Consider the following 25,648-nt stretch of genomic DNA (forward strand, 5'->3'; position numbering starts at 1 on the left):
GATATCGTAGAGCCCCCGCCAAACTTTTGTACTCTTATCAGATTCGACAATGGTGTTTCTTCCTTGTCTGATAGTTTTGATTTGATGCAGCAGCATCCATGTCATTGGCGCCAACATAACGTGTGATTCAAATATTTTTCCTTTTTGCTTTCGTGCTTTGGCTTTATGTATATTTACTTATTAGGATAATTATGCTATTTCCTTTTTGGTTTAGTCTTTAGATTCCTAATTCCATATGGCTTGTCAATGGAATTAGCTATATAAACAGATGCTAGACATAATGTTTTAGGAACGTTTTGATTTATAATAAGAAGAGCTTTGCTTTTATCCCTTATTCAATTCGATTCAATTCATCAAACATGAAATTGGTCTCAAGAATCTATCGAAAGAAACTCTTTATTGATCCAAGAACAGGTCTCGAAGAACTCTAAATTCTTAGATCGACTGTTGATAGACCATGGATTTTATCCACTTGTAGCCATGATCTATAAGTTTTTTAATATATATTTACTACTATATAAAGTCTATTTAGAGTATTTACAGGTTCAGGTACGTTCTGGAGAAATATGATGATTTTGGAGTCTTTTGAGGTGCAGAAATGCATAGGCGCGTCAGATGTCTAGCTATGGATGGAGACCTTCCCACAGTTAGATTGAGCCCATATTTTGACACAAGATGGAGATTTGAGTTAGATTTCCAATTCCGCCTGGTTTGAGGTCAATCAGCATCCTGTAGCAGAAGTATGCTCGTTTTACTGAAGAGTGGCCAGTCTGCCTCGCAAGAGGAAGCTGTCGAGGAGATGAAGGACTGTCGATCGATGACACAGCATTGGTGTCGATCGACAGTGATGCCATAATATGGACTGAGCATATTTTATTACCGCTGAAGCCCAGAAGCAACCCCTAATTACCAAAATACCCTTGGATGACCAGAAACCCTATTTATGTTATTCATAAGTCATTGTTAACGGCTACACACTCTTTAAGCTTTCTATTATTCTTGTTCTAGTGAGGAGAAAAGAGAGGAACTCCATCAGAGTCCTCCTGGAACTCTATTTGTTTTGGTTTTATATTATTTATACTTTTCATTTATTCATCTATGATTTCTGTGATAAATTTCATGTCTGAATAGATCCACCTGTTAGGTTTAGGGTTCAGATATCCACCTGTTAGGTTTAGGGTTCAGATAGGTTATGAAGTATTAGTCTAAAATATAGAACTGCTAAGTTGTGATATTCATCATAGGATTGTTCTTACTGCTTGTGTTCTAGAGTCGTGAAATAGAACCTTGATCTTAGAATTATTAGGCACAATTGCGAACGCTTGGTCTTTTCTCTGAACTGAATTCTATTGAGCTATTAGAAACATACGAGAGTTGATTTAAGAACCCTAGTGAACACAAAACAAAGTAATCTCAAGATCTACAAAGTGATAAACAAAAATGGAGAACTTTCGCAAAGTTATACCGAGTTACATAAATATAAATAACAAAATTTTATTACAAAAACTTGTATTGGTTGACAATGATTGGTTTTTTCTTTGTCACTTGTATTGGTTACCAATGGTTGATTTTGTTCTTCATTGCTTCTTTCTCACTTTGCTCATCTTCACGATAATTTTTTCCATATTACTTCTATTATCCTTCTCTTCCACACTCTTATCCACATCCTTTTTTCATCTTTCCACTACCTAAACCACCATCTTTCTCACTTTGTTCCATGTCTCTATTATCAGAGGTCAGATAGTTTCATTTTTGTCCTTTGAAAACAACACTTCATAGAAAAACATAACTATCAAATTAAGTCATCGTCATAAAATTCACAAAGTATTACTAAGTTATATAATCTAAACTATTTAAAGTTTTAGTAAGTTTTTACAAAGTTTTATAGTTATATCAAGTTTTACTAAGTTATACAATTCTGAGTTTGTTTTTCTTCTCTTTCGATGGATAATTCATGATTTGTTATTTTGCTATTTTTTCTGGAGAAAATTTTGAGTTGTCTTTTATTTGAAGATTATCATTTCTCATGTGATAAAAAGATGAAAAAAATAAGACTGATTTGTTTCAGTGAAAAAATAGAAAAAATGATTAAAACTTGAAATACTTAGTTGATGTCTAGATTTTTATGTCTGGATCCAAATTTAATGGGTGGGTATAGTTTGGGTCTGGATAATCCGTCTGGTAAATTTGTAAATAATTAGATTTCATCTGGTTGGTAGGTCTTTTAATAATTTTCATGATTTAAATAAATATTAAATTAAAAAAAGAAAAGAAAAAAAGAGTACTCGATAATATTTTTGTTAACGAGTACTGGAGCAATCGATTCTACATTTGACGCTGCGTTTCGGTTTAGAAATTATATTGGGCTAAATATTCTCGGCTATTAAATAGGACCCAACATGAGCTCTATTACAGATTTCGTATGGTCCATACAATGAGTCTTTGGTGGTGCATAACTGCAAAACTAATTTAGATCATACGACTGCTTTAGGCCTTTAGCACACTTGTAAGACCTTACTATTAACATACTTAGTACAAGTGGAAGGCATTATGATTAGTACGAAATTATAGAATCTACCCAGGAAAACAGGTGAAATTCTTTCTTTTTTTGGCAAAGGCGCTGATAAAAAAATGCTTATATGACAATGTTAATAAAGGGATATAATCGTTTTTGAAAATTTAAGTAGCTAGAGTTCATAAAGGGGTAATGTCGGAATTGAGATTTTAATTTAATTACATTACCTGTGTCTAATTTCGCTATTGTGTAATGGAGTTACTGGATATTTTCGCTTATGTAAGATATAATTACCAAAATCATTTTCACGTGTAACAAAAAATATATATATTTGTATGTATATAGGATTATATGGGCATTTAATTCAAAGAATACCTAATATTTACATTTTCTTCGGAGTACAAAAGAACTTGGGATTGATTTTGACGTGTAAGATATTTTTCCTCAATAAAACTATGATAATAAATAGACTCTTTACACTCATGAAAACGAAATAATACAGTTTCATAACAAAAAAATGTTGAAAGCGTGGAGGGAAGTGTGTCTGCCAACCAATAAAATGGATAATAGTGATCAAAGACGACAAGACACTTAAGGATTAGCTTCGTTAGGTGCTACTAACCTATCTATCACTACTTCAATAATTAATACTAACATAGCCAAAACTAATACTACTAATTTCTCCTATCAAAACATGTTACTTTTTGTAAACAGGAATTGATTACTTAAATAATTTTAATTAAGTTGTTAATCATAAGGAACAGATCACTTCAAGCTGGGAGTGACAGTCAGATTCCTAGAACTGGCTCCTTTGCTTGCGGAAGTAGTAAATAAGAAAATTACATAACGAAATTTCCGAGAAGCAGAAATTACATTAATCAATTTTTATTATTTCCAATAAGAGTAAAATATAAGATTTAATATTTCCTCGTTTTTTTTTACTTTCTTTAAACAATATTTTTCTTTTTGTTTACGTAAAAAAAGAAAATAAAAATAATCCAAAGTCCACTCCAATCATTTTCATTACAGGCTCATCAGCTAATGATCGATCACTAGCAAGCTGATCGGTAAAATAAAAATTAAAAAATATCACAACGGCGACTTTGTTTCTTCACCGGAGAGTTGACTTTTCCCCAGTGTCTCATCGCAAGAAACTTCAAATACTTGATCGGCCGGTAAGTTCAGGTCAAACCCGTGGCTGTTACTACCGTTCCCGTTAATGTTGCTATTACTGTTACCACCGTCGTAATGACACCGTTTGTGACCGCCCAACGCTTGACCAGATGGAAACGACTTAAAACAGATGGAGCACTTATGAGTCTTTCCACTTTGACCAATCAAACCGTTACTAATATTTCCGTTATTAGTAATGGAACCGTTACCACTGTTATTATTATCGTCGTGGTTATTATTATTATTACTAACCGGTTTCCGGTGACTGGTTTTGTGTCCACCTAACGCTTGGTAAGACGGGAAAGATTTGCCACAGACTGAGCACTTGTAGTCTCGATGGTGGTGATCAGACGGTGGAGGAGGAGGAGAAGAGTGATGATCATCATCGGAGGAGCCACGAGCAAGCATGAGGAGGCAGAGAGCAAGATACTCTTCTTCGGAAGGAGGATTGGATTTATCATCTATACGGTGTCGTTTTGTGCGTTTTCTTTTGGTCCACGGCTCAAGATTCTCCGGCTCGGTTAGGAATGGAGAGGGAGCGGTGGTGGTGGAGTTCGGAGAATTGAGAGTGTCGAGAGCCATATGATCGCCTTTGATTAATTGATGATAGAGAGGGAGATTTGTTTTATAAAAAGAAGATAGAGAGAGTGAGTGAGCTGGTGAGGGAGTGAGATGAGATGTGAGAGCACGTCTTTGTTATAATTTTTAGGTGATTAAGAGTGGGAACGTGGGCTCTAAGTGATCAAGTGATGCTTCTTCCATATCCATTTATATCTCATCCTGTTTTTATCTTTAAGATAATTATTTATAATTGAACTAATTATATTCCCTACATACAAAAAAAAGTACAAAAAACTGAAATCTAAAACCATGTTAGATCGAGCTAAACATATAAGTACATTGAAACTCCAAACTGATTAGTTACATCAAAGACTTAGAAAATAACATCTTTTCAATAGCAACAGCTTATTATATTATAATGTGTAATCTACGAATGCCTATTTTAAAATGACGTGCGGTGGGGAAAAATCATGTAACTATATATGTATTAGAGTCTAACATCAAACTTTATTGAAAAGTCGAAAAAGGTTACACATTCACAAAGATGGAATACTAAAGTACTTATCAAAGCTGTGCTAATTTTGGCGATAGGTAGCAGTCCAAATCATGATCTGATCATCTAATTCAATTTATCCACATTTTCTAGTCGCAAAATTTATATGAATCAAAGAAAAAAGGACAATCACAGATTTCAAAAGATAATATTTAGTAACACTAAATATATTTTACACTAATACCTTTGTCTTGGATCGTTCTTATTAGATAATCACAAGAATAACTGACTTTGTAGAACTGACTTATTAGATAATACCTTTTTGTTGGATCGATCTAATAATGCTTTATATATTTCTTATGATGTTAGTTGCTAGTTTTTGACACAAATTTTGTTTTCAGTTTTTCTTTTGTTATTATATTTTACGTAGAACTGACTCTGGGCATATAACCCAATGAAATATAAAATTTGACCCTCAATTTTTTTTAAATAAAAGTATGTATATATTTTATAATTTTAAATTATAACTTTTTTAAAAAGTTTACACTAAAATATTTAAAACTTCTTAAATTTCAAAGCCGATCCTGATTCTAATAGTAATTTAAACACATCTATGGTATTACTTATATAAAATGAGGAAGGCATAAAATGCAACATGTGTTGTTGATGCAGTTTTTGAGTTGCCAATAACTTCGGAGTTAGTTTAAAGGCTTGGCCATTGGTCAAGTTAGCGAATCTTCTCACTTATCATGTGTGGCGTTGGGTCATAACCAAGCTGCCGTTTTTTCATTGGTTAGCATCTCTAGTTGGGACACGTGGTTTGTTACATATGGTGGAAGTGGATGGGTATTTGGTGGAGACTTAAAAAAGACGGTACGAGACTTTCTTAAGTCTCAGGCTACTACATTGGTTGTGATCACCCACTTCATTCTCTCTCTCACTTTTTTTGGTTAATTAGATATGTTTGCTCGTAAGTTTTTTTTTTTTTTTTTTTTTGAACTGATTCATAATGTTTGCTCGTAAGTTGCTATTTTGTTCTGCTGACTGCAACTAAAAAGAAATTTTCGAAATCTTTACTAAATAGTCTAAGACCCTCAAATTTTCAGGACCGGCCGTTTAAATCCTATAGCTAGGCTTGTTAAACAAATATAAGTAACAAAATTTCAGTTTTTGGACCCTGGAATTTAAGATGTGATCAATTTCTTTTCAAAAGTTTTCTAGATTTTCCACTCTTTTTTTCTATTATCATGAACAACTTTATATTTTAGAAAAAAGAGATATATACATATAGAGAACGGATGAGTTTGAATCCCATAGAAAAGAAGTGGAGACAGTTACATGGGATGATAATGATGTAAAATGGACACTTGAGATAAAAGAGGTCCCGGGAGCAAGTGAGTGAGTGAGATAAAATAGAGGAAAAATGTAAGAGTAAATAAAAGTGAGCTTATTTAATTATGTTAACTAAAAAGTTATCTTATTTAGCTATGTTAACAGATGTGTTTTCTACATGAAATTAAAGTGAGCTTATTTAATTATGTTAACTCAAAAGTTATTTTGTTTTTGATTAAAAAGAACTTATTTTGTTAAATTTTCAAAAAAATATTTAAAAACGATGTTTTATGTTTTAGCACAAAACATAATTACATTTATTATATTTTAGACACCTATTTAACTATTTATCTTAAGAGAATAGATGTATCTCGACTGCTAATGTAATTGTATCCACCAGTGATCACTTTCGTCGAACTACTTACTATATGGTCCATGAGAGTCCACCAAATTGACGGGATTGTTGGCAATAACATGAAAATCGTCTAGTTTTTCACTTGGAAGTTCATTTTCTTCAAATAGGATCGAAGTTTTTCAAAACATTGTTGATCTTGGTCGACAACGAATTCACCAATCTGAACAGTATTTTCCTACTCTTAAGCATCAAATCATAGTGGTAGTAACTGGCAAGTGAGCTCACGGCCTAAAACAAGAAATGAGATTATAGTTTTTGAGTTAATATTTTATACTTTAACTAATGAAGTTTCTCAAAACATTATTGATCTTTGTCGACAACAACTTCACCGATCTGAACAGCGTTCTCCTACTCTTAAGCCATCAAATCATAGTGGTAGTAACTGACAAGTGAACTCACAACCTAAAACAAGAAATGAATTTGTATAGTTTTTGAGTTAATATTTTATACTTTACTAATAAAGCTTCTTTCCGGGAAAAAAGATGAGTCATCTCAAAGCCTATATTAGTAACGTCTTGGTTTATGGTATATAAAAAGTTTAAAAATAATTGATTTGTCTACATCACCAAAGTACACTTATCTTTTCCGTCGCACATTCGTTTAAAATTCCAAGGTTAAGCGTATTTGAACTGGAGTAGTGTAAGATTGGGTAAGCTATTGAAAAATGATTTGCGATACCGTATAAGTGAGGTCAAAGCACGGGAAAAAGTCATATTGTGATTGCAGGATCAATAAACAATGATTCCAAACCTTCAAAAATTAATACACCGTTTGTCGGATGGGATGAGTCACAGACCGAGTGAGCGGTCATGGGTGGCCCATTAGCCGTAAACGGTCGGGCATTACAATATTCTTCTGTAGAACTTTTTCTTTTAATGATATGGCTTTGCCCCGGTTCGAACCGAAGACCTTCTGTGTTAGAATGACGTGACAACCAACTACACCACGAAACAATTGTGGATTGCTAGTAAGAGTTTTACAATAGTTGTACTTTTCTATCCACAGTCCCTTCTGCCTTGTGGATTGTCTTCCCCTTCTCTCTCGCAACAACTCTATTTTCTCACAACTCTTGCTCATATCTCCAGCTCTCTGATCACCATGAGCAAGGGACCGGAACTATTCACCGACATCTACAAATGGCAAAAGGTGTATCTTCAATTCTCCACCTCCGCAAGTTCTGATTCCGAAGATATGTCATGATAGGCCGGTGCTTTACTTTGTGACTCGCATTTCTTTTTCCGTTTCTCGACAAGGAGAAATTTGGAATTATATGATGAACTGATTTTTGATGTTACATTTACGGTACGATTTAGAATGCATGCTGTGTCGGACGTTAGTTACTGTTATTGTATGCAGTTGATCACTTGACGAGTGCTAAAGATAAGGTGAACAGTAATGCTGAGCTTGGAACTCTTCTCAAGCGTGAGGTCTTTCCAAAATCGAGACCAATATAGTACCAAAAACTTTGGGGTTTTACAATGGACACTAATCTTTTTCTTACTTCGCAAGTTCTAAGCCGAATAGATTCCAAGAAATGAATTTGATTGGTTGTCGGGAGTGTTTTTTTACTTCACAAGATAATAGTTTCAGATAAAATGATACGAAAATAAATCGCACAGCTATTAGCAAAAAAAAACTATCCCAAAAATACGAAAATGAATTCTAAACCACAAACAAACGACTCGAAGAATCAATTCAATTTTTCGTAGTACAAGCACTTCACTAAATACGCATCACGTAATCACTAAATCTCTAGCACATCAATCCCAACCACAATCAAGAGAGCAAATATTCATGTAAAAAGCATCAAACATTAGATAATGGCTAAAAGAGTCAAACTCATAATCCAAATTGAAATGAAATGATCCTTACTCATGTCCGCAAACATTCGACAGAACAAAATTTAAAACACAAAAGTACTGCTTGTGATTAAAACTTAAAAAGATAAAAACACCTTACTCAATCAACTCTTTGATTAATCAACGTTCTGCATAACATCCTCAGCAGTAAACTTGGTTCCCTTGTCCTTATCCGCAGCAGCACGTCCCTTGGCCTTCCTCTCCAAAAGCGACTTCCTGTCCTTATCAAGACGAAGCTTTGTAATCACTACTTTCGAAGGCTGAACTCCGACATTGACGGTGGTTCCGTTCACCTTCTCCCTCGTGATCCTCTCGATGTGAATCACCCACTTGCGACGGTACACCTGCACAACCTTTCCTTCACGTCCCTTGTAGGTACCGCGAACGATCTGAACCTCGTCGTCTTTGCGGATAGGCATGGATCTGACGTTATACTTCTGGCGAAGGTCAGTGGAGAGAGGTGAGCTCATGATGACGCGTCTCTCGCTCGATGAGGCTGTGAAGTGAGCCTTCCTGTTCTTCCTGCGAGAGGAGGTGACTCTTGGGTTGTACTTCATCTTCGCCGCCGGGTTTGAGGAATGGGGAAGTGAAGGTTAGTGTTAGTAAAGAATATATAGTCTGTGCAGAGCTAGGTTTACTCGAATATTAGGGCTTTGTTTTAAATGGGCTTGCACTTTTATTAAATTTTACTATTGAATGTCATAATGGGCTTGTTCCATAAAAATTATACGTGTTGTAGAGAAATTTTAAAGAGTAACCAAAAATTGTGTGAATCCTGCAAATCATTTTTCTTGTAAAGAAATCATCAATCATGCAAGTCCATACTACGCATGTAGTATAATTTATAAAATTCGAATTTTAGTTGGGAACACGTAACTCTGTTGGTCTATAACATACATTTGCTCATGGTTGAGGTCAACCTCAAATATGAGTTACTCATCAATAAGCTTATATTGTTAATTTATATGCAAAAGTCAGTGGAGAGAAAGAAAAAAATAGAACAAACGCCTTTGTTGTTTGTATTCGTATCTTTTTAAATTTTGTAATTTAAAAAAGAAAAGAAAAATATAGCACTTTCTAAAAATTCAATTTTTTTTTATTAAAACCCCACAAATGTTGATTTTGGTTTTCTTCATAAATGGTTAATTTTTGAAATAATAGTTTTTTCTAAATTTTAGGGAATCTATCTATTAAAAATATTGATTGACAAATCAAATGGTTTTGTACAAATGTTGATTGGATGAGAAATAGTTTTTTTTTTGGAAGAAAAAAATAATAATAACTATTTCAAAACGAAACAATCATCACACTCACCAGAATAGGTGAATTCCTTGTGAAAAAAATATAGAAGAATTTTATAGAAAAAATGATGGCAACGGATGACGAGAAAAGAGGGTGTCATGAGAATCGCATTGTGTTGCACTCACTGGCCGGTTAAACTAGTCTTTTTATGAACTTCTGGCACGTTGCTGCTTCGGAGTAGAGACCATATAACATGTGAATTTAGGTTTCATCCACGCCATCGGAACAATCAAGCTTCTCTTGGTAGATATTGTTTGAACAAAGCTACATAAACAGTTCAATGTTACTGCCACAAATATGTTTGTTAGTTGCACAAAACCAATAAAACATGGATATCAATAAAAGATTAATGCATAAGTGCTAAACACAAGAGTGAAGAGTCTGTATTTATTTAAAATCTTGTGGAAATTTGAATGTGTAGAACCAAACATATCAGGAGCATGTGGCCGTGGTCCCTCTCTGCGAAACAGCAGGTTATTGGAAGAAAAAAAGGAAATATGCATTTAAAGACTTTCACGTATATTTGTAACGATCACAAAGAATCATTTATTTCCTCTATTACTACATTTATTGCCATGTTTTCTTTTCTCTTCTTTACTCTCCCAAAAGCCTAACCGATCTTCTCTGAAATCTCATTAAAAAAGAATCTTTCATCTTCTACCTCCCTCTCTCTCTCGAACAAAGAATGAAGCGATGGACAAGTTTAGGACATGTAGATACGATAAACGAAGAAGAAGACTACATGGATCACTCTTCTTCCTTCTCTTCCTCTTCTTCATCTTTGGCTCCTTCTCCCCAACCACGTATCAGTCTCTCTTCTCCTTCAATGGAGCTTGAATCTAGAGTCAATAAATGGTATTGTTTTTCTCTAAAACCTTACCATTCTTCATGACCATTTTTTATATAGTTAAATCTTATTCTTCAGTATTATAATAAGGTCGTTGGTTCATAATTCTAAACCTGATGCGTTGGTACATGTGGGCGGCACAAGGTTCCATCTTCATAAGGTTACATTTTTCAAACTTTTGTTTGCTAATTTCGGACATTGCCATTTGCTCAATATTTTTATTTGATTTTCGAATTGCATACTTCTCCCATTTGTTAATTTTTAAAAATTAGTGAAGATATTACACATTTAATGCGAATAAGCAAAAAAGGTTTGGATTTATTATATGTGATCTTTATTCTATAGGATCCTCTGTCAAGAAGCAGCGGCTATTTAAAACGCCACCTAACGGACGTTGACGAATTAACTCTCTCACCGCCGTTAAACATAACAGCCGAAACGTTCTCGTTGGTAACTGCTTTCAGTTATGGCGCTCACATTGAACTAACGCCGTTCAATGTCGTTTCGCTGAGAGTCGCCGTCGAGCTTCTTCTGATGATTAGAGATAACCTGAAGAACTTAACGGAGTCTTATCTCCGACGAGTCGTCTTCGCCAACGCTAACTACATCAGCATCGTTCTCCGTTCATGCCTCGCCTTGCTTCCGGAGTCGGAAACGGCGGCGTTTTTAGTCGGAAGATGCATCGAAGCTTTGACGGAGATCGGAGATGGAGACTGCGTCAACGAGTTTCTCGAGCAAGCCATTATACTTCCCGCCGGAAATTTCGTCGTCGTCGCCGACGCCGTGCAGCAGCACTTCCCGCGCCATGATTTGCTCTACAGAGTCGTTGATGCTTACGTGAAGGTACTCAGGGCTCATTTCGTCATTGTGATTGGACTGATTACGTTACGTGTCGGCTTTTAATTGGATGGATGATTTTGCAGGAGCACAACGGAGAGATAACGGAGGAGGAGAAAGTTGAGATATGTAATTCGATAGACTGCGACAAACTCTCGCCGCCGTTACTCCTTCACGCCGTCCAAAACCCGAAAATGCCCCTGAGGTTTATCGTACGCGCCATGCTACAAGAGCAGAACAACACGCGCCGCTCGATCATAGCTGCCGCGGATTCTGTCGCCACAACCGGCGCTCCTGCCGGACGTCGACACCGAGAGGACTCCTCGGCGACGCTCGAGTCGCTTCTACAGCGAGACACGGCGGCGAGGCAAAACTACCGGCTAAGAGCAGCGATGGATTCAACAAGCTCGAGGATAGAGAGCTTGGAGAAAGAGCTCGAGGGGATGAAGAAACTCATATCGAAAGAATCACAACGGATCATGGAGTCTAATTCAAGAAGCGTGATGGACTCTGTCTCTGCTCGATCCGCGAGCTTCCACCAAACGAGTAACAACGTAAACAAGATGCAGAGAGGAGAGAGAGGTTCGGTTTCATCACTGAGCACGACTTTCCGGCGAGGGGGAACCTCTCCTCCGCCGCAGCACCGACGAGAGAAAAGTATGGGGAAAAGACTGATAAATGGAATAAAGAATGCTTTCTCTTCATCATCACCCAAACAAGGAGCCAAGAAAAATGCGAATACTGTTGAGGAGATTTATGATGGGTTAGAAGATATCGTATGGATCAAAGAAGATGACAACGTCTCAGAAGAGCTTCACTCTCACTACATCAAGAGCAAATGATCTCTCTCTCTCTATCTCTTACCAGATTCCATAATCTTCTCTCAGTAAAAGTTTCGTAGCCAAAGAGTGATTCTGCGTTTCTTCTTCTTCTTCTTCATGTAATGAGATTTCCATTTGTTTACCTCCAAGTGGATGGATGGATCTTTACGATTTTGCACATCTCCACGTAGAGTTTTTGTTTATATATATATGTTAGCAGAGAGAGAGATTGATTGGTTAAGTTCATGTGTTACTGTACTAACACAAGAATGGAAGAAGAAGAGAGAAGTATATAATTTTACCTGCAATGCACGTGCAACGGAAGGTACCCATTTTTCTCCTCTTACTTTCTTCACTTGAGCTTTTGCAGCCGCATCTTTCGCCTCTTTTCTAGCTGCGGCCTAACTTAGCTGCTTCATTTTGTCCGAGCAGCTTCCTCGATTCCTCCATCCGGTGGTAAATTAGGCTTCTTTTTGGGTCCTTAAAGCTCATCTGGTTAACAGGACAAATAATTTTCTGGAAGGATTGATACTAACAATCAAGATTCAGGGAGGGCGTGTGTGATGACTAACCAACATGATCAAAGATGATGCCAGTTGAACACCGCTTAAATAAACGAACTCCACTGTCATTATCCGGTTCTTCATCCTCGGGAACATTGACACAAAGTCTAGAGTACTCTCCACCATTTCACTCAAGAGCTTCTTCACCTGGTTTTGAAGCATGTCTTGACCAGCAACAATTATCAACTTGATGAAGCAATTAGCATTAACAAAGACTAGAGATAGACTTGGTAGCAAACAGCATGAACAAAACTTTCCAAAATACAAAACACTCAACTAAGGTTAGAACGCTATAGACACGACACCATTATCCAAACATCTCTAAGGAAACAAAGTCTAGTTTAGTTTCCCATGAGAAGAGCTATAAGCACATGAAACTTCGCATCGATGTATTTATGTATGAGAACGTCCATTTGGGCATGTGTTAGTTTTTTTAGGTTTGATTCGAAGAACAGTGGTGGTGGCTATCGAATTGATGGCAGCTTTCCCATTGGGATCTTCCTCTTCGCTGCTGCTATCTCCTCCACTTTTCTCCCCATTAGCCATTCCTTTACCGTCTCCGTTAAAAAAAAAAGACTCATTCTTTTCTCATTCTCTCACCGTCTTACGGAGAATTTCGAACTCTCCTGCAGAAAAACGTCGCCACAATTTTGGAGACCAAAACCGGATTTTACCAAACCTTAATTGGAACTAGTTAACTGAATCGAAAAATAATCCAATAGTTAAACTGAAAAAGTCGATTCAATTTTTTTCGCAAAATAGTCCAAACCAAACCAAGGCCTCCGGCAATTTGGCTATTAAAAAGTGCTTGAAAAGAGGGCTGGATAGGCGGTGGAAACTACCAAGCTTGAGTATGGTAGGGGCTGTTCTTCGTCTCTGGGTGTCTAGATATTCACCGTAAGCCTTTCCTCGTTTAAACTTCGCCCTTATTTGAAATTGAAGATTCTGCTAAAAATCAAGTACCATTCAAATAATGTAGATTTCATTAACCAAAACAATTAACTGAAACCAAACTAAACCGGAACAAGATGCTCTTGTGAAAAGAAAAGTAACTGAAAATGTGTTTTGAAAGAAATGTAACAGAACTCATACTTTTATCAAACTGATCTGATATGAACAAAGGCCTACGATCTCTTCTATACATGTAAGGCTGTAACCCAAAAAAAAGCAGCACAACAACAACACAAACCATAATAATGCACAACAGACGAAAGAAAGAGGAAGAAGAATACACAAGTGAAAAAAGAGTTTGAAAAGCTCTGTCTTTTTTTTTTCTCAAGCAATCTCCTTCCCTCCTGAAGGCAACCGCCATTGTCTATGCCAATACAAAGAAACTCTCGACCACATAGGAAACCCAAAACTAGACTCAAGAGGTCTATCAGCCGGTCCACCAACTATCAACGGTAACCACAAATACCTCGAATCTCTCAAATCCGCAGGGTTCCACCTATCCGCCATAAATATAAACCCACCAGGAACACCAGGCAACGGCACCACATACGTCCCCTGCGCGAAAAACGTCGTCGACCTAAAAATCTTGTTCCCGCCAACACAAGGGTTCCCCAACGTCTCCCACGGACCCATGATCGACTCCGCTGCATGAGCCAACGCTTCGTTTGGTGCCCACCCCGTGCAACCTGATGTGATCATGTAGTAAGTGTTCTGGTGTTTGAAAACAGCTGGTGCTTCTCTGTGTTGTCCCACCATGATTCTCTTCATTACCGGTTCAACATCGAGGTAATCTTCGGTTAACGGACCAATGTGGACAACGCTGTTGTCTTCTGATGAGTAGACCAAGTAGGCGGTGTTGTCGTCGTCTTTGAAGACAGTCATGTCTCTGCTGTCGAAACCGTGTGGTGACTTGCTGTATAAGTAATCAAACGGACCGGTTGGGGTGTCGCTAATGGCTACACCAACAGAAGCTTTAGTGTAGTTTGCGTCGTCTACATGCATCCACATCACGTATTTACCGGTGTCTGAATTGTAAATCACTTTAGGCCGCTCGAGAACGTTGAGCTTGTGCAAGTCATGTGTCTCGTCTGTTTCTTCGGCTGCTAAGACAACACCTTCGTTCTTCCATGTCCATAAGTCTTTCGACGAGTAGCATCCAACACCGATTATATCAACCTCAAAACAAATCCAATAAACTGTTTTAAACACATTTTATTTTTATTTATTTTAATACCAAGTAATTCTCCGGGCCCGAAACTACAACATATAAATATTAGCTAGTTTCATCTCAGCGGTCATTCGACCCAGATAGTAAAGGAGAGAAGGAACTTACCCGAGCTGCTCCTTTCTTGTGAGAGTGATACGTTACTCCATCTTTATATTCACCATACCAATAGTAACTCTTGGACTTTTCATCATACAACATGCCACCACCGTGTGCTTGAATCGGGTTCCCTTCTGTGTCCAACCAAATCTTCCCAGGGAAGAAGCGGTGCAATGTATCATTATTACCACCATCTTTGGTCGGACCAAAGCTGGATGTCATGTCGGGGAAGAAGAGATGGCGAATCTGAGAGTTTTCGTCCAGAAACTCTTCGACTAGAGTGGTTGGTCTTTTGGGTTTTCTTTTGATAGCTCGTGGAGAACGTTTCCTAGGAGGAGGCATGCGAATGTTCTCTTCTTCAACTCGTTCGAGCTCACGTACAACGGGATGGTGGATTAGTAACTGAGAAGAGACTTCAAGATTATCTACACTATAGTTTCTTCGGTATAGCATGATTAGATGAATCAAGAAAACACATCCCACCAGTGTTGATACTAAACGCAATAACGTTGTTGGTTTCTTGTTGTGCTTGTTCTTCACCATCCTCTGTTTTTTGTTTTTCTTTATTCCAAGATTTATCTCCACAGTACACAACCTAATTCAGATACAACACACCCAGAACAAGAACACATTAGCATCTAACTAAGCAAAGTTTTGTCTTTTTTTTTTTTTTTTTTTTTTTTGAGTGGGAACAATACAATGTTGTCCTAAGCTATGACAAATCAAGAAACTAAGCAGAATGTCCAATACCAAGATCCAAAAAAAAAACAGAAGCTAGACTCTAGAGACCAGTATTTTCAAGCTGAAGAACATCGGGAACTCACCTGAAAGACCAGCCGGAACCGAATTTTCCGACAAGTGATATAATCCCGTAGACTCTCAATATCTTAGCTTTCTCCAAACTAAGAAATGGCTCAATCAAACACCAAAGTTTCGATTTACAGTTGGTTAAGATTCTCCGAAGCTAAATTACAGAACACAGAACTAGATTTGGGAAATAAGAGAATCGGGTCGGAGAGGTTTTGGTTAGTAAAGATCTGTCACGGGGACAGAGAGATGTCTTTGATGATGATGATGATCATGATTCAGACGTGCGACCAAAAGGACGAGACAGATAGTTCTTTAACTCGCCTGATGAGTTTCTGTCTTTCTGTTTCTTTTTTTCTTTTTTTTTTTCTTGGGATCTTGCCGTTCTCGTTATTTAACTAATTTATCTTCATTTAAAGAAATGCAATCAATGATTGCCGCGTTCATGCTTTCATTCAAAGAAATGTAACGATGTTTCTGTTAATATATTTCTCCACGAGTCCATAACGGTAGGAATTATTCTTTGTTCTATGTTCTTTTTAACCACAGTTTGTTATATGTTAATGAAGTGTATATATTGTTTTATCACTGAAACCAATAGAATCATTTGTGATCTTATTTTTGGCTTAGTATTGTAACGGTTAGCAAAAGATTAATCAAAAGTGTGAGAATATAATCATCTATTTTGGTGTGGAATGATACAAAGACTTCATCTGCTTGGCTGACACCGGTAAATAATAAATCACATCACTTTGATCATGCATTTATAGTAGATAAGTTCAACAACAACTGTACATCACGTACGTACATACACATGTAAGTAGAACTTTGATTGATCCAGATGATTCGGACCTCACTAAGAACATTCTACTAATTAAGCCGGATTCAATCTATATATAAAGATGGATGGCGTTTTACACAAGCTGGCAAATATACGATTAGTTCTGGATATGAAGTTGAACAACTCTATCCGGATAGAACGAGAAAACCACAAATATTTGGTCCATATACTAAGACTTTTCAGGTTTATTCATGGAAAATTAATTGCTCTCCAAAGTTGAAACACTTCTTCTGATATATTATTTTCATGTTGTTTACCGGTAAGAAGAAATCTCAAATCTCGAAGGATAAAGTGTCACACACATTATGAAAGATGTGGAGCAGATGAAAAAAGGATAGACCATGTTTTTAATGTCCTCCAAATGTTCAAGTTTGGGTCCTATCAAGGTCCCCGCGAACCCATGGAGTTTTCAAATGCAATTGGTTTATGAATATGGATTATTTGTTTTGGAGGATTGCATTGCTCATAGAAAATGCTTAATTTGTTTGGATTATTTGGTACATTTAGAAGAGATGCAATGATAAAGTTTATTATGGTATAAATAAAGACCATAGAGATACTTTATGGTTGGTAGAGACATAAGTAGACACTATTGATAGAGGCAGCCTCTCTTCTTTACATGCAGAATTTAAAATTTTTATTTAGACAATGGGATGTACGAAAAATCTCGGATAATTTCAGGTGATTTTTACCATAAATTGTTCTCGATTATTGAAAATGGTTTTAGAACTAGAAGAAACTCTATTTTTGCATCATATCTTAAAGAACTACAACTTGTTAAGGAAATTTTTATAACCTTTGAAATCAAACACATACCCCAAACTCAAAACACAAATACAGCCAATCTTACACGAGGTGTTCAAAGTCAACCGACCTACGGGCTCTTTGAAATCCGTAGAAGAATCTGATTATTGTACCGTCAGAGCTTTTTGAGTTCTTCATCAATGGGTTGGTGGGAAGCTTCTCTATCAATTGGCTTCGTAGGTGAGATAATATCATCCTTTTTCTTATTATTGTCTTATATCAGCTCAGTAGTATTGTATTCTTGTCTCCTTGTAATTGTGATAAAATTGGTTTTGTAGTTTTTATTCGTCTAAAGAGAAAACTCCAAGAAATTGATGTCACCATATGGATATTGATTGCCAAGTTTAGGGTAGACCAATTCAGTTGTTTGTTTCAATAAATGCTTTTTGCAGCCTCTTATTCAAGCAAGAAATTGAACTTTCATTAATAGGGCTTCAAAATGCGGAAAGACGTCACTTATTAATGTTGTTGAGGTAAAGCATATATCTATGCTTCCTCAGAAACCCCATTTCAATTTGATGGTGGTTGGGAGGGTATCTGATATGCTTTTGTTTTTCTTGTTTAGAATGTTGGATATAGTGAAGACCTGGATCCTATTGTAAGTGTGTTACACCTCTTATACAAGAAATACATCATCAATAAGACAATACTAGAATATTAACATTTTGCAGATTGGTTTTCACATGAGGGAAGTGATAAAAGGAAATGTTACTTTCAAGATATGGGATGCTAGTGGGCAATCAAGATTCCGCAGCTCTTGGGAACGTTTTGTTCACGTTGGTCCTTTTGTCCTGCTGCAGGTATGTAGTTGATGCTGCAGATCTTGACAATCTGTTTATCTCGAAAAATGAACTCCATAACTTGTGCAAGACTTCGCTTAACGGTATCCTTCTTCTTGTTCTTGGGAACAAGATGGACGAACCTGGACTCTCTCTAAAGAAGCCTTAACTGATGAAATGTATAGATAGCTCTCTTTCTTCAACTATACACACTCCAGAAACAGCACAAAAGTCATCAGATCATGTTTGTTTTATTATATATTATATTGTGATTGCAGGGGGCTTCAGTTGTTTACAGATAGAGAAGTCTGCTGTTTCATGATATCATGCAAGAACAATGCCAACATTGACGAGGTAAAATCAAATAAGTTTCTCAGTCTTCTGTGTTGTGTGCCTCGTTCAAGACTATTTTCTCGTGTGAAACAAGAGTTTGCCCCTGCTGCTGGTCTGGTCTGGTCTCTAAATAATGGATTTTGCTTGAGCATTTGCAATTTTTTTGGAAACAATATATAAGCCACTATAAATTTTAAACTCAAGGAAGGATAAATAAAAGCTCTGGTGATGATCAAAGGCTTTATATATTTCTCTTCAAACCAGTTTCTACAAGAAACCTGTGAGGTTACTACAAAGAAGAGATAAACAACATAACAATGGACAAATGTTTTACAATAATCTTCTCTTGAGTTAGGGACCAATGCTACAAGCTGCAGAATATACACTTTTTACTAACCCCCAAAAATTACTGCAGCGATTCAAACTTTGACATTATCTGGCTTCACTACCTGCACAAAAACAAGAAAGATACACCCATTAACATTTCATCCAAATAGTTTGTGAAGAACGGACATTAGCTATTTTCTTACATTGCATCCTATACTTGAAAGCTTTGATTGCAGCTTTGGCAAAAATGTGTGCAGCTTCAGCTTCTGCTTCGGCTTCATCAGCCTCTCTAGCCGCTTCTTCAGCTTCTGCTATTGCAAACTCTGCTTCTGCTACTGCTCTCGCTGCTGCTGCTGCAGCTTCTTGTGCTGTCATGCCCTTTATCATAAACAGCTCTCCATCTACTTGTGATCTAGTAAGATGTTGTTGGACATCACTCTCCTTGTTTCCTTCCAAAAAGAGTTGAGGTGAGCTTTGTTCCGCTCCGTTCCGACAAATCCTGTATCTGTGCTTTATCTGAGAGACAATTGTTAACAGAATCATGAGAACATTTGATTATATAAGAAGAAATTTGGATCAAAGTGTTAATATTTATTTCTTACCTTAACTATAGTTCCAACATTAACCAAATGCTTAAGTCTTGAAGTCACAAGCCGTTTCATATCAGGTTGCATATTGTGTCTCTCCTTGAAAAAGTTTAGAGGGGGAGACAGAGTAAGTTGTTGATGAATGAAAAGGAACAATAAGCATAGAAAGAATATACCTCAACATAGAGCAAGATGGACTTTCCATCAGGACCCAAATGTCTGTTAAAGTTAGCAATAGCCTCCAATATCATCTTATCCACACTACCAACCAACCAAAAAAACATACTTTAATTAGAGCTCAAAACGATCCCTCTCAAGAAGCTTCAGGATACAAAGAATAGGTCAAAACCTTGAAAAGAGCCCTTCAAAATCTCGTGGTGGTGCACAAGAAAGTGCAGGAGGAAGAGGAGAAATGTGTTGAGCTCCGTTGGCGATAGCGACGATGGTAAGAGCAGTAGCGTTGTCATCATCATGAGAGGAAGGAGTTCTTTTAAGAGCAAGCTTAGCCTTCTTCCTAGATCCGTACATAGCCGTGACACTAATGTTTCTCCATTTGTCCTTGAGATCGACATTGGAGCGAGACTTGAGGATAGAGGTGAACTCGGGATCGGAGAGAATGGTGCGCCATTTGCCAGTGCCGTGTTTGAGAACTCCAGCCTTAAGAGCTGTTTCTTCTTGCGATGTCCACTTCTGCTTTGGTGCTCCCATTCTCCCACAACACACAACAACAGTAACTTGGAATGTCTCTCTACTTCTTGTCTCTGTCAGCAAGAAAGGCTGTTTTATAAATTGAGAGAGAGAGAGGATGAAAAGCAAATCCGCACCAAGTTTTTCAATCTCAGAGATCCAGCAGAGATTACATGGGGATCCAATTTCTGAATCTAAGATTGTTGCAGAGACAAGGAAGAAGAAGACGAGGAGGAGGAGGGACTTTTGTTGACCTTTGTTTTCGATTCAGTTTAGGGGCAGAGGATGAATTCTCTATTTTTGTTGGACACTAGGACCCCTTTACTTTCTCCATTTTACAAATTTGTCTTACACTTTTAATTTGTTTAAGTAAAATTTAACCTATTCGATTTAAGGAAAGTTTTACTCAATAGTAGTAAGAGAGAATAGGTTAGATATTTACACATTATAAAAAATCAAGAGAGAGAGTTTTAAGAGAGAGAAAGTAGATCTATTTCGGGTCCGGCGTACGAGTGGCGCGTGAGCGAGCGTGCCATCGCCGGATCTCTCCGTTCTTCGTTAAGATGTTCGTCTCTTGCTTCTCCTGCTCTTACTATCCCCGACCGCCTTGTTGAAGTTCTGGTCCAGTCTCCAACCGTCGTCGTAAACTCGGAAAGTGTTCTGACAGCGATGGTGGTTAAGCGGCTGGAGTAACGACGCGGTCGTGTGGAGGGTTATGGCGTGGTGAAGTCGGTTTGTCAGTTTAAGTTCCAAATCCGGGAGGTGGAAGCTTATACAGCTCCATCGCCGCCGGTCCTAGTCTCCGGAAAGTGGGGGCTTCTTCAGCTCCGCCATCGCCGGCTTTTGTCACCGGTGGTGAAGGTTTCCATAGTCTTACGTCGTCGGCTTTAGGTTTTTATTCATTTTTTTGTGGTTTAGGGTTTGTTCCCGTTTCTGGTTTGGGTGTGGTTAGTGGTTCATGGTTCCGGTAGTTTGCGGCTTCAATTTGCTGGATGAGATCTCGATTTAATCGATGGAGCTCTCCGATTTTAAGATAAAGCGTGAATGAAGAGAGATGATTTGTGGTTTCAACTCCTTGGGAAGGGTGTTTGGGTGACTTGGGATGAGTTCTTTGAGTGGTTTTTATGGAGGCTCGACGGTAATACGAGCTCCGACAAAACGGGGGTCCAATGGTGCTGTCGAGGCGGATGGGATGAGATGGTAAAGATTCGAACACGTGTCCGGCCTCCTTGACGTATGGGTCGCAAGCGGGTGTCTGGTTCTGTTTGGGCTTCGGACTTTTTGGTTTATTTGGTTGCCCTATATGTGGGCTTTATGCTTTGTAATGTAGGCTTATGTAAATTTTGGGCTTCGACCTTTTTAAATTATTTAAAATTGAGGGAAAAAAAAAAAAGAGAGAATAGGTTTTATTATCTGTTACCAATCACATCAGGTTATAGAGAGTAACATACATATTTTTTTAAGTTTGTTACATACTAGTTCCATATTTAAAACATTAATATTTTAGAATTTACATCTATATTAATAAAATTAAATATCCTACTTTTATTTGTTATTTTTAAGTTAACGTTTTTAGTTTTATTTGCATGCTCGTAAAATTAGAGACATTATATCATTTATAATTTTTTTTAATTTATGTTTTAGTTTTGAAGCAATATGCATTATTTAAAATCTAAAACATCAATTTCAAATATAAAAATAATATCCAAAAGACCAAAACACTAATTACCAATTGGCTGTTTAGTTCTTTCGACGTTCTTTCAAATTTTTTTTTGTTTTAAACACTTTCAAATTCATTTAACAACTAGCTAATCATTTTTAACAAGTGTTAAGTGTTGATTAGTTGATATATTTATTTCACTCAGTTAAAAGTATAATGCAGCTCCTATGATTTTAAACCTTTGTATATCATTTTTAATGTATATCTATTGCGAGTTAAATATTTAAAGTTGTGCAAGCCATGAAGGAACTGGTGGGTGGTTTATTGGTTTAGATAATTTCTGAAGATGGGAAATGGAATGTACCGAATAATTCTGGAGTGATGATAAATTTATTTAGGTTGGCTATCCAAATTGAAAATATTTCGTGGTTTGTCCGAAGAGGAAATAATCTCCGGACAAAATCAAAGTGATCTAATGATAATCTTGCTTGTTTAAAGTATTAATACATTAAATGTATTAATATGGATGTTGTTCGTCTTCAAATTAGTTTCTTGGTTAAGGTGATTCAAGCTTGCTCTGTCTCTGTTACTATTGTTTCTCTCATATGATTATACATACGATGTCAAAAGTGTGTATGTTTGGCTATATGTGACTATGTGTCATCGACTTTGATTTCATATTTGATTCTTCTGTCACTCTTCTTACATCTGACGAGACTTAAGAGACAAGAAAACGAGTTTGTTTATTTTGCTGAAAATATTGAATGCTTTTTTATTCAAAATGATAGCTCACTTGTTGTACATATACAAAAGATGGGGCGAACACTTGCTAAAATAATAGTCGATAAAATAAAAAAACAATTCTTGAAGTAAAATTCCAAATCATAGCAAAAAAAATAAAGAACAGAAACAAACACAAAACACAAAACGTGAACGCACATACACACACACACACGTAGCCAGAAAGAAGCTATCTAAATGTTTGATCAAACACGTCTTCTTTTTTTGTAGAATACCATGGCATCTCGAACGACGGTCAACGGAAAATATCATCACGTCCTTCAATCAAAAGCAAGCTTCCAAGAGACAACAACAGCAGAGCATAGCCAAACTGTAATACAAACATACATATACATATCAGTAACATTCACAAGCAAACATATAGACTTTAAATGATTGCACTAGACGAGACTAATCCGTTTAAGGACTGGGACCGCTCTATTTCTTCATAAAAACGGTCTATGTTTATGACAAAAGTTTATGAATGGTGAACAAAGAGTGGTACTATCCACTAGTTATCCGCTCCTTCAGTTGCAACCATTAATCAAAGCCATATAATAAAAAGCAAAAAAGAGATATAGAGATTGGGTCAACGCACCATCCTTCAAGAAATCCTGAATCCTTGTCTTTCTTCTTCTTTTGCGGAGCCTGACCATACTGTGGTGGCGGAGGACCCTGATAAGGATACTGAGGCGGGGGACCTTGAGGATATTGCGGAGGAGGATACCCTTGTGCTGGATATGCCTGACCGTATCCCTGCGGTGGTGGAGGATAACCAGCCGGAGGATATCCCTGTGGTGGATATCCTTCCTTTGGAGGATACCCTATAAAACAAGCACAACGTCATTTCAAGAAAACAAGAAGGACAAAAAAAATCGAAACAATATTGGGAATTACCTTGAGGAGGTGGAGCACCAACGGGATGTTGTTGATCTTGATACATCTTCTTCTCTACTATGCTCTATCTGAGGTTTTCTCCTTTGTTTATAACGAAACCTCTACTTATCTTCGCTGTGAGATGGAATAAATATAGGATTATTGGTGGTAATGATGATAATAAAGGAGGTTTAGGAGACAAAAGACATGTTCTCTCATGGGCTAATCTTATAGATTAATTAGAATTACAAAATATTACAAGTGAGAGAGGCGGCCAACTCACTTTGTGGAATCATTCGAATTTAAATGCTATAGAAATTTCACCCATTACCAAAAAGATAAGACTTTTTCCATCGTTTATTATATTTATATCATACATCATCTTGAATTATTCAAGTTGATGTTAATATATATCGAACTTCCCATCATTGATGACTACACAATGGTGAAAAGGTATTATCTTTAATTAGTTGGTCAAGATTTTTTTTTTTTTTTACCAAATGAATCAGGTAATCCGAACTGAAAATCTCACATCATAAAAAAATGTAGCTTCGATACATATACCATGCAAAACCAGCATGAGAAATTACCTGTGAAACAAAACTGAGATCTTGTTGATCTTGGGATCCAGCCATAAATGGGAACCTTTCAATAAGAAGTACATGATTGTTGCTTTGCACACAAGCAACCCAGGAAAAACAGATTAGGGTAGTTACTTGTTACATAACCTTTGACTGACGAAATTACAAGAGTCTCAGTCTCCTACTGGTTGAAGAAGTTGCACCGGCCGCTAAAGCAGCATTTCAGAACCAAATGAACCATCTCCCTCGCTTGATTGTATCACAAGTTTCACTGGATGGTTCCTTGATTCTGATTCCTTTAGCAGTTTTGGTTAATGGCTGATTAAAATTCAGAGTCCAAATGAAAATATAGTTTGTATTACATATATATACTACTGTAGGAATGTGAAAACCTGGATCAAAAATCATGAACTAGAACTAATTCTAGATAAGCAGTTTTAGACTCACCAAAGCCAAGATACCCAAAAGTTGCATAACAAGAGTTGCAAGAAATGAAATCTAGATATATCAATACTTACATTCAGGATTGTACTAAGTTTTTACCAATTCCTATCTACATTAGCTAATAACAACTGCATAAGGGCATCTTAAACTCCACTTTATATTTTACTCGAAAATGGAGTAATAAACAAAAGTTAAAATATTATTTCATTTATGGAGTGAAGTTGGAGATGCTCATACTAAGAAAGTAACCTCTCACATACTTAATTAGTAAAGTGTTTTAACTAAAAAAAAGATAATAAAAGCATCATGGATGAGTATAGAAATAACTCAAGCTGACTCTTACCTTTAAATGAGCATAGCACCAATGCAGTAAGAAGCTAACAATATGCTCAATGTAGAAGCCAAACTCAGCAAAAACATGAGAAACTCTATTTTGTTTAGTAGAATACTCTGAGGTCAAAACTAGATGTGTCACATTTGTACATTGAGGATCTTGTGGTTAAAATGTGACATTATCCCAGCCCACCATCCTTTGTATAGTCTTTTTCAATGACTAATGGGAAAGTTCTAATTGCACGCAAAAAAAAATTATACAACAGCTATTTGTTCGACTGGATCTGCTGGAACATTAGATAGACCCAATTGCCAATATAGTTGCTGCATAAATAAATATCAATCCATTATCTCATCTGTTTCACAAACCTTACTTTCTCCATTTTCTCTCTGCTTTTGTATCTCTTTTGTCCCTTTTTCATGTCTCTCGAACTTAACAAAAAAATGGTTTATCATGACTACATTGCCGGAAAACGAGCATCGTTTGGGATTCTTATAATTGTTATTTCTTTACATAACAGTTCTCAGAATCCCATCAGATAATCGTTTTTGGTTTTATGTAATCCGTTTAAATCATCTGTGCTTAGACAAAATATTTTTTCTTAAACATTTTATCTAAAAAGGCAAAATAATTGATCTTTGACTAGGAATTTTTATATTTTTGTGAATTTTTTTTGATAATCATGTAAAAAAAAGTGGTTTCAACTTTTTGCCGAAAACCCAAGTATTGTAAATAGTTTCTCTCAGCGTCAATTGAACCAAGTGATGGTAGTTACAACTGCAACCTTTTTACCACTGGGCCAACTCGACGTTGGT

The 25,648-nt window shown here is 36.7% G+C and overlaps 6 protein-coding genes and 2 pseudogenes across 8 annotated transcripts; 2 read left to right on the forward strand and 6 right to left on the reverse strand.

The window, feature by feature from the left end:
• Positions 1-3,384: 3,384 nt before the first annotated feature.
• Positions 3,385-4,445, reverse strand: LOC106376758 (zinc finger protein AZF1-like). 2 transcript variants are annotated; one of them, XM_013816884.3, is made up of 2 exons: positions 3,941-4,445; positions 3,385-3,808 (listed from the first exon to the last, which is right to left on the reverse strand). In XM_013816884.3, the coding sequence occupies exons 1-2, from the start codon at positions 4,268-4,270 to the stop codon at positions 3,605-3,607; spliced, it is 534 nt and encodes a 177-aa protein (XP_013672338.1). In that variant the 5' UTR covers positions 4,271-4,445; the 3' UTR covers positions 3,385-3,604. The 2 variants fall into 2 exon arrangements, with proteins under 2 accessions (XP_013672338.1, XP_013672331.1); XM_013816877.3 differs by having other exon boundaries at positions 3,385-4,443.
• A 3,835-nt stretch (positions 4,446-8,280) lies between these two features.
• LOC106448068 (60S ribosomal protein L26-1) lies at positions 8,281-8,958 on the reverse strand. The gene has a single exon (XM_013890001.1). It carries the CDS (start codon positions 8,903-8,905, stop codon positions 8,465-8,467), a length of 441 nt encoding a protein of 146 aa, XP_013745455.1. The 5' UTR covers positions 8,906-8,958; the 3' UTR covers positions 8,281-8,464.
• A 1,143-nt stretch (positions 8,959-10,101) lies between these two features.
• Positions 10,102-12,396, forward strand: LOC106448075 (BTB/POZ domain-containing protein At3g49900-like). 2 transcript variants are annotated; one of them, XM_022719362.2, is made up of 4 exons: positions 10,102-10,505; positions 10,588-10,657; positions 10,843-11,340; positions 11,421-12,396. In XM_022719362.2, the coding sequence occupies exons 1-4, from the start codon at positions 10,336-10,338 to the stop codon at positions 12,174-12,176; spliced, it is 1,494 nt and encodes a 497-aa protein (XP_022575083.1). In that variant the 5' UTR covers positions 10,102-10,335; the 3' UTR covers positions 12,177-12,396. The 2 variants fall into 2 exon arrangements, with proteins under 2 accessions (XP_022575083.1, XP_022575085.1); XM_022719364.2 differs by lacking the exon at positions 10,588-10,657 and having other exon boundaries at positions 10,330-10,505.
• LOC111215610 lies at positions 12,356-13,557 on the reverse strand (annotated as a pseudogene).
• A 238-nt stretch (positions 13,558-13,795) lies between these two features.
• Positions 13,796-16,295, reverse strand: LOC106448088. The gene is made up of 4 exons (XM_048776563.1): positions 15,818-16,295; positions 15,582-15,588; positions 15,003-15,543; positions 13,796-14,845 (listed from the first exon to the last, which is right to left on the reverse strand). The coding sequence occupies exons 3-4, from the start codon at positions 15,534-15,536 to the stop codon at positions 13,994-13,996; spliced, it is 1,386 nt and encodes a 461-aa protein (XP_048632520.1). The 5' UTR covers positions 15,537-15,543; positions 15,582-15,588; positions 15,818-16,295; the 3' UTR covers positions 13,796-13,993.
• Positions 16,296-16,466: 171 nt separating this feature from the next.
• On the forward strand, positions 16,467-18,974 carry LOC106361779 (annotated as a pseudogene).
• LOC106448104 (telomere repeat-binding factor 3) lies at positions 18,787-20,454 on the reverse strand. The gene is made up of 5 exons (XM_013890034.3): positions 19,821-20,454; positions 19,648-19,732; positions 19,487-19,570; positions 19,088-19,400; positions 18,787-19,006 (listed from the first exon to the last, which is right to left on the reverse strand). The coding sequence occupies exons 1-5, from the start codon at positions 20,177-20,179 to the stop codon at positions 18,990-18,992; spliced, it is 858 nt and encodes a 285-aa protein (XP_013745488.1). The 5' UTR covers positions 20,180-20,454; the 3' UTR covers positions 18,787-18,989.
• Positions 20,455-22,632: 2,178 nt separating this feature from the next.
• On the reverse strand, positions 22,633-23,741 carry LOC106376771 (protein CYSTEINE-RICH TRANSMEMBRANE MODULE 10). The gene is made up of 3 exons (XM_013816891.3): positions 23,496-23,741; positions 23,197-23,422; positions 22,633-22,929 (listed from the first exon to the last, which is right to left on the reverse strand). Exons 1-3 carry the CDS (start codon positions 23,539-23,541, stop codon positions 22,884-22,886), a joined length of 318 nt encoding a protein of 105 aa, XP_013672345.1. The 5' UTR covers positions 23,542-23,741; the 3' UTR covers positions 22,633-22,883.
• Positions 23,742-25,648: the final 1,907 nt, after the last annotated feature.

This window comes from Brassica napus, chromosome A1 (genome assembly GCF_020379485.1).
Source record: "Brassica napus cultivar Da-Ae chromosome A1, Da-Ae, whole genome shotgun sequence".
Taxonomy (NCBI): Eukaryota; Viridiplantae; Streptophyta; class Magnoliopsida; order Brassicales; family Brassicaceae; genus Brassica; species Brassica napus.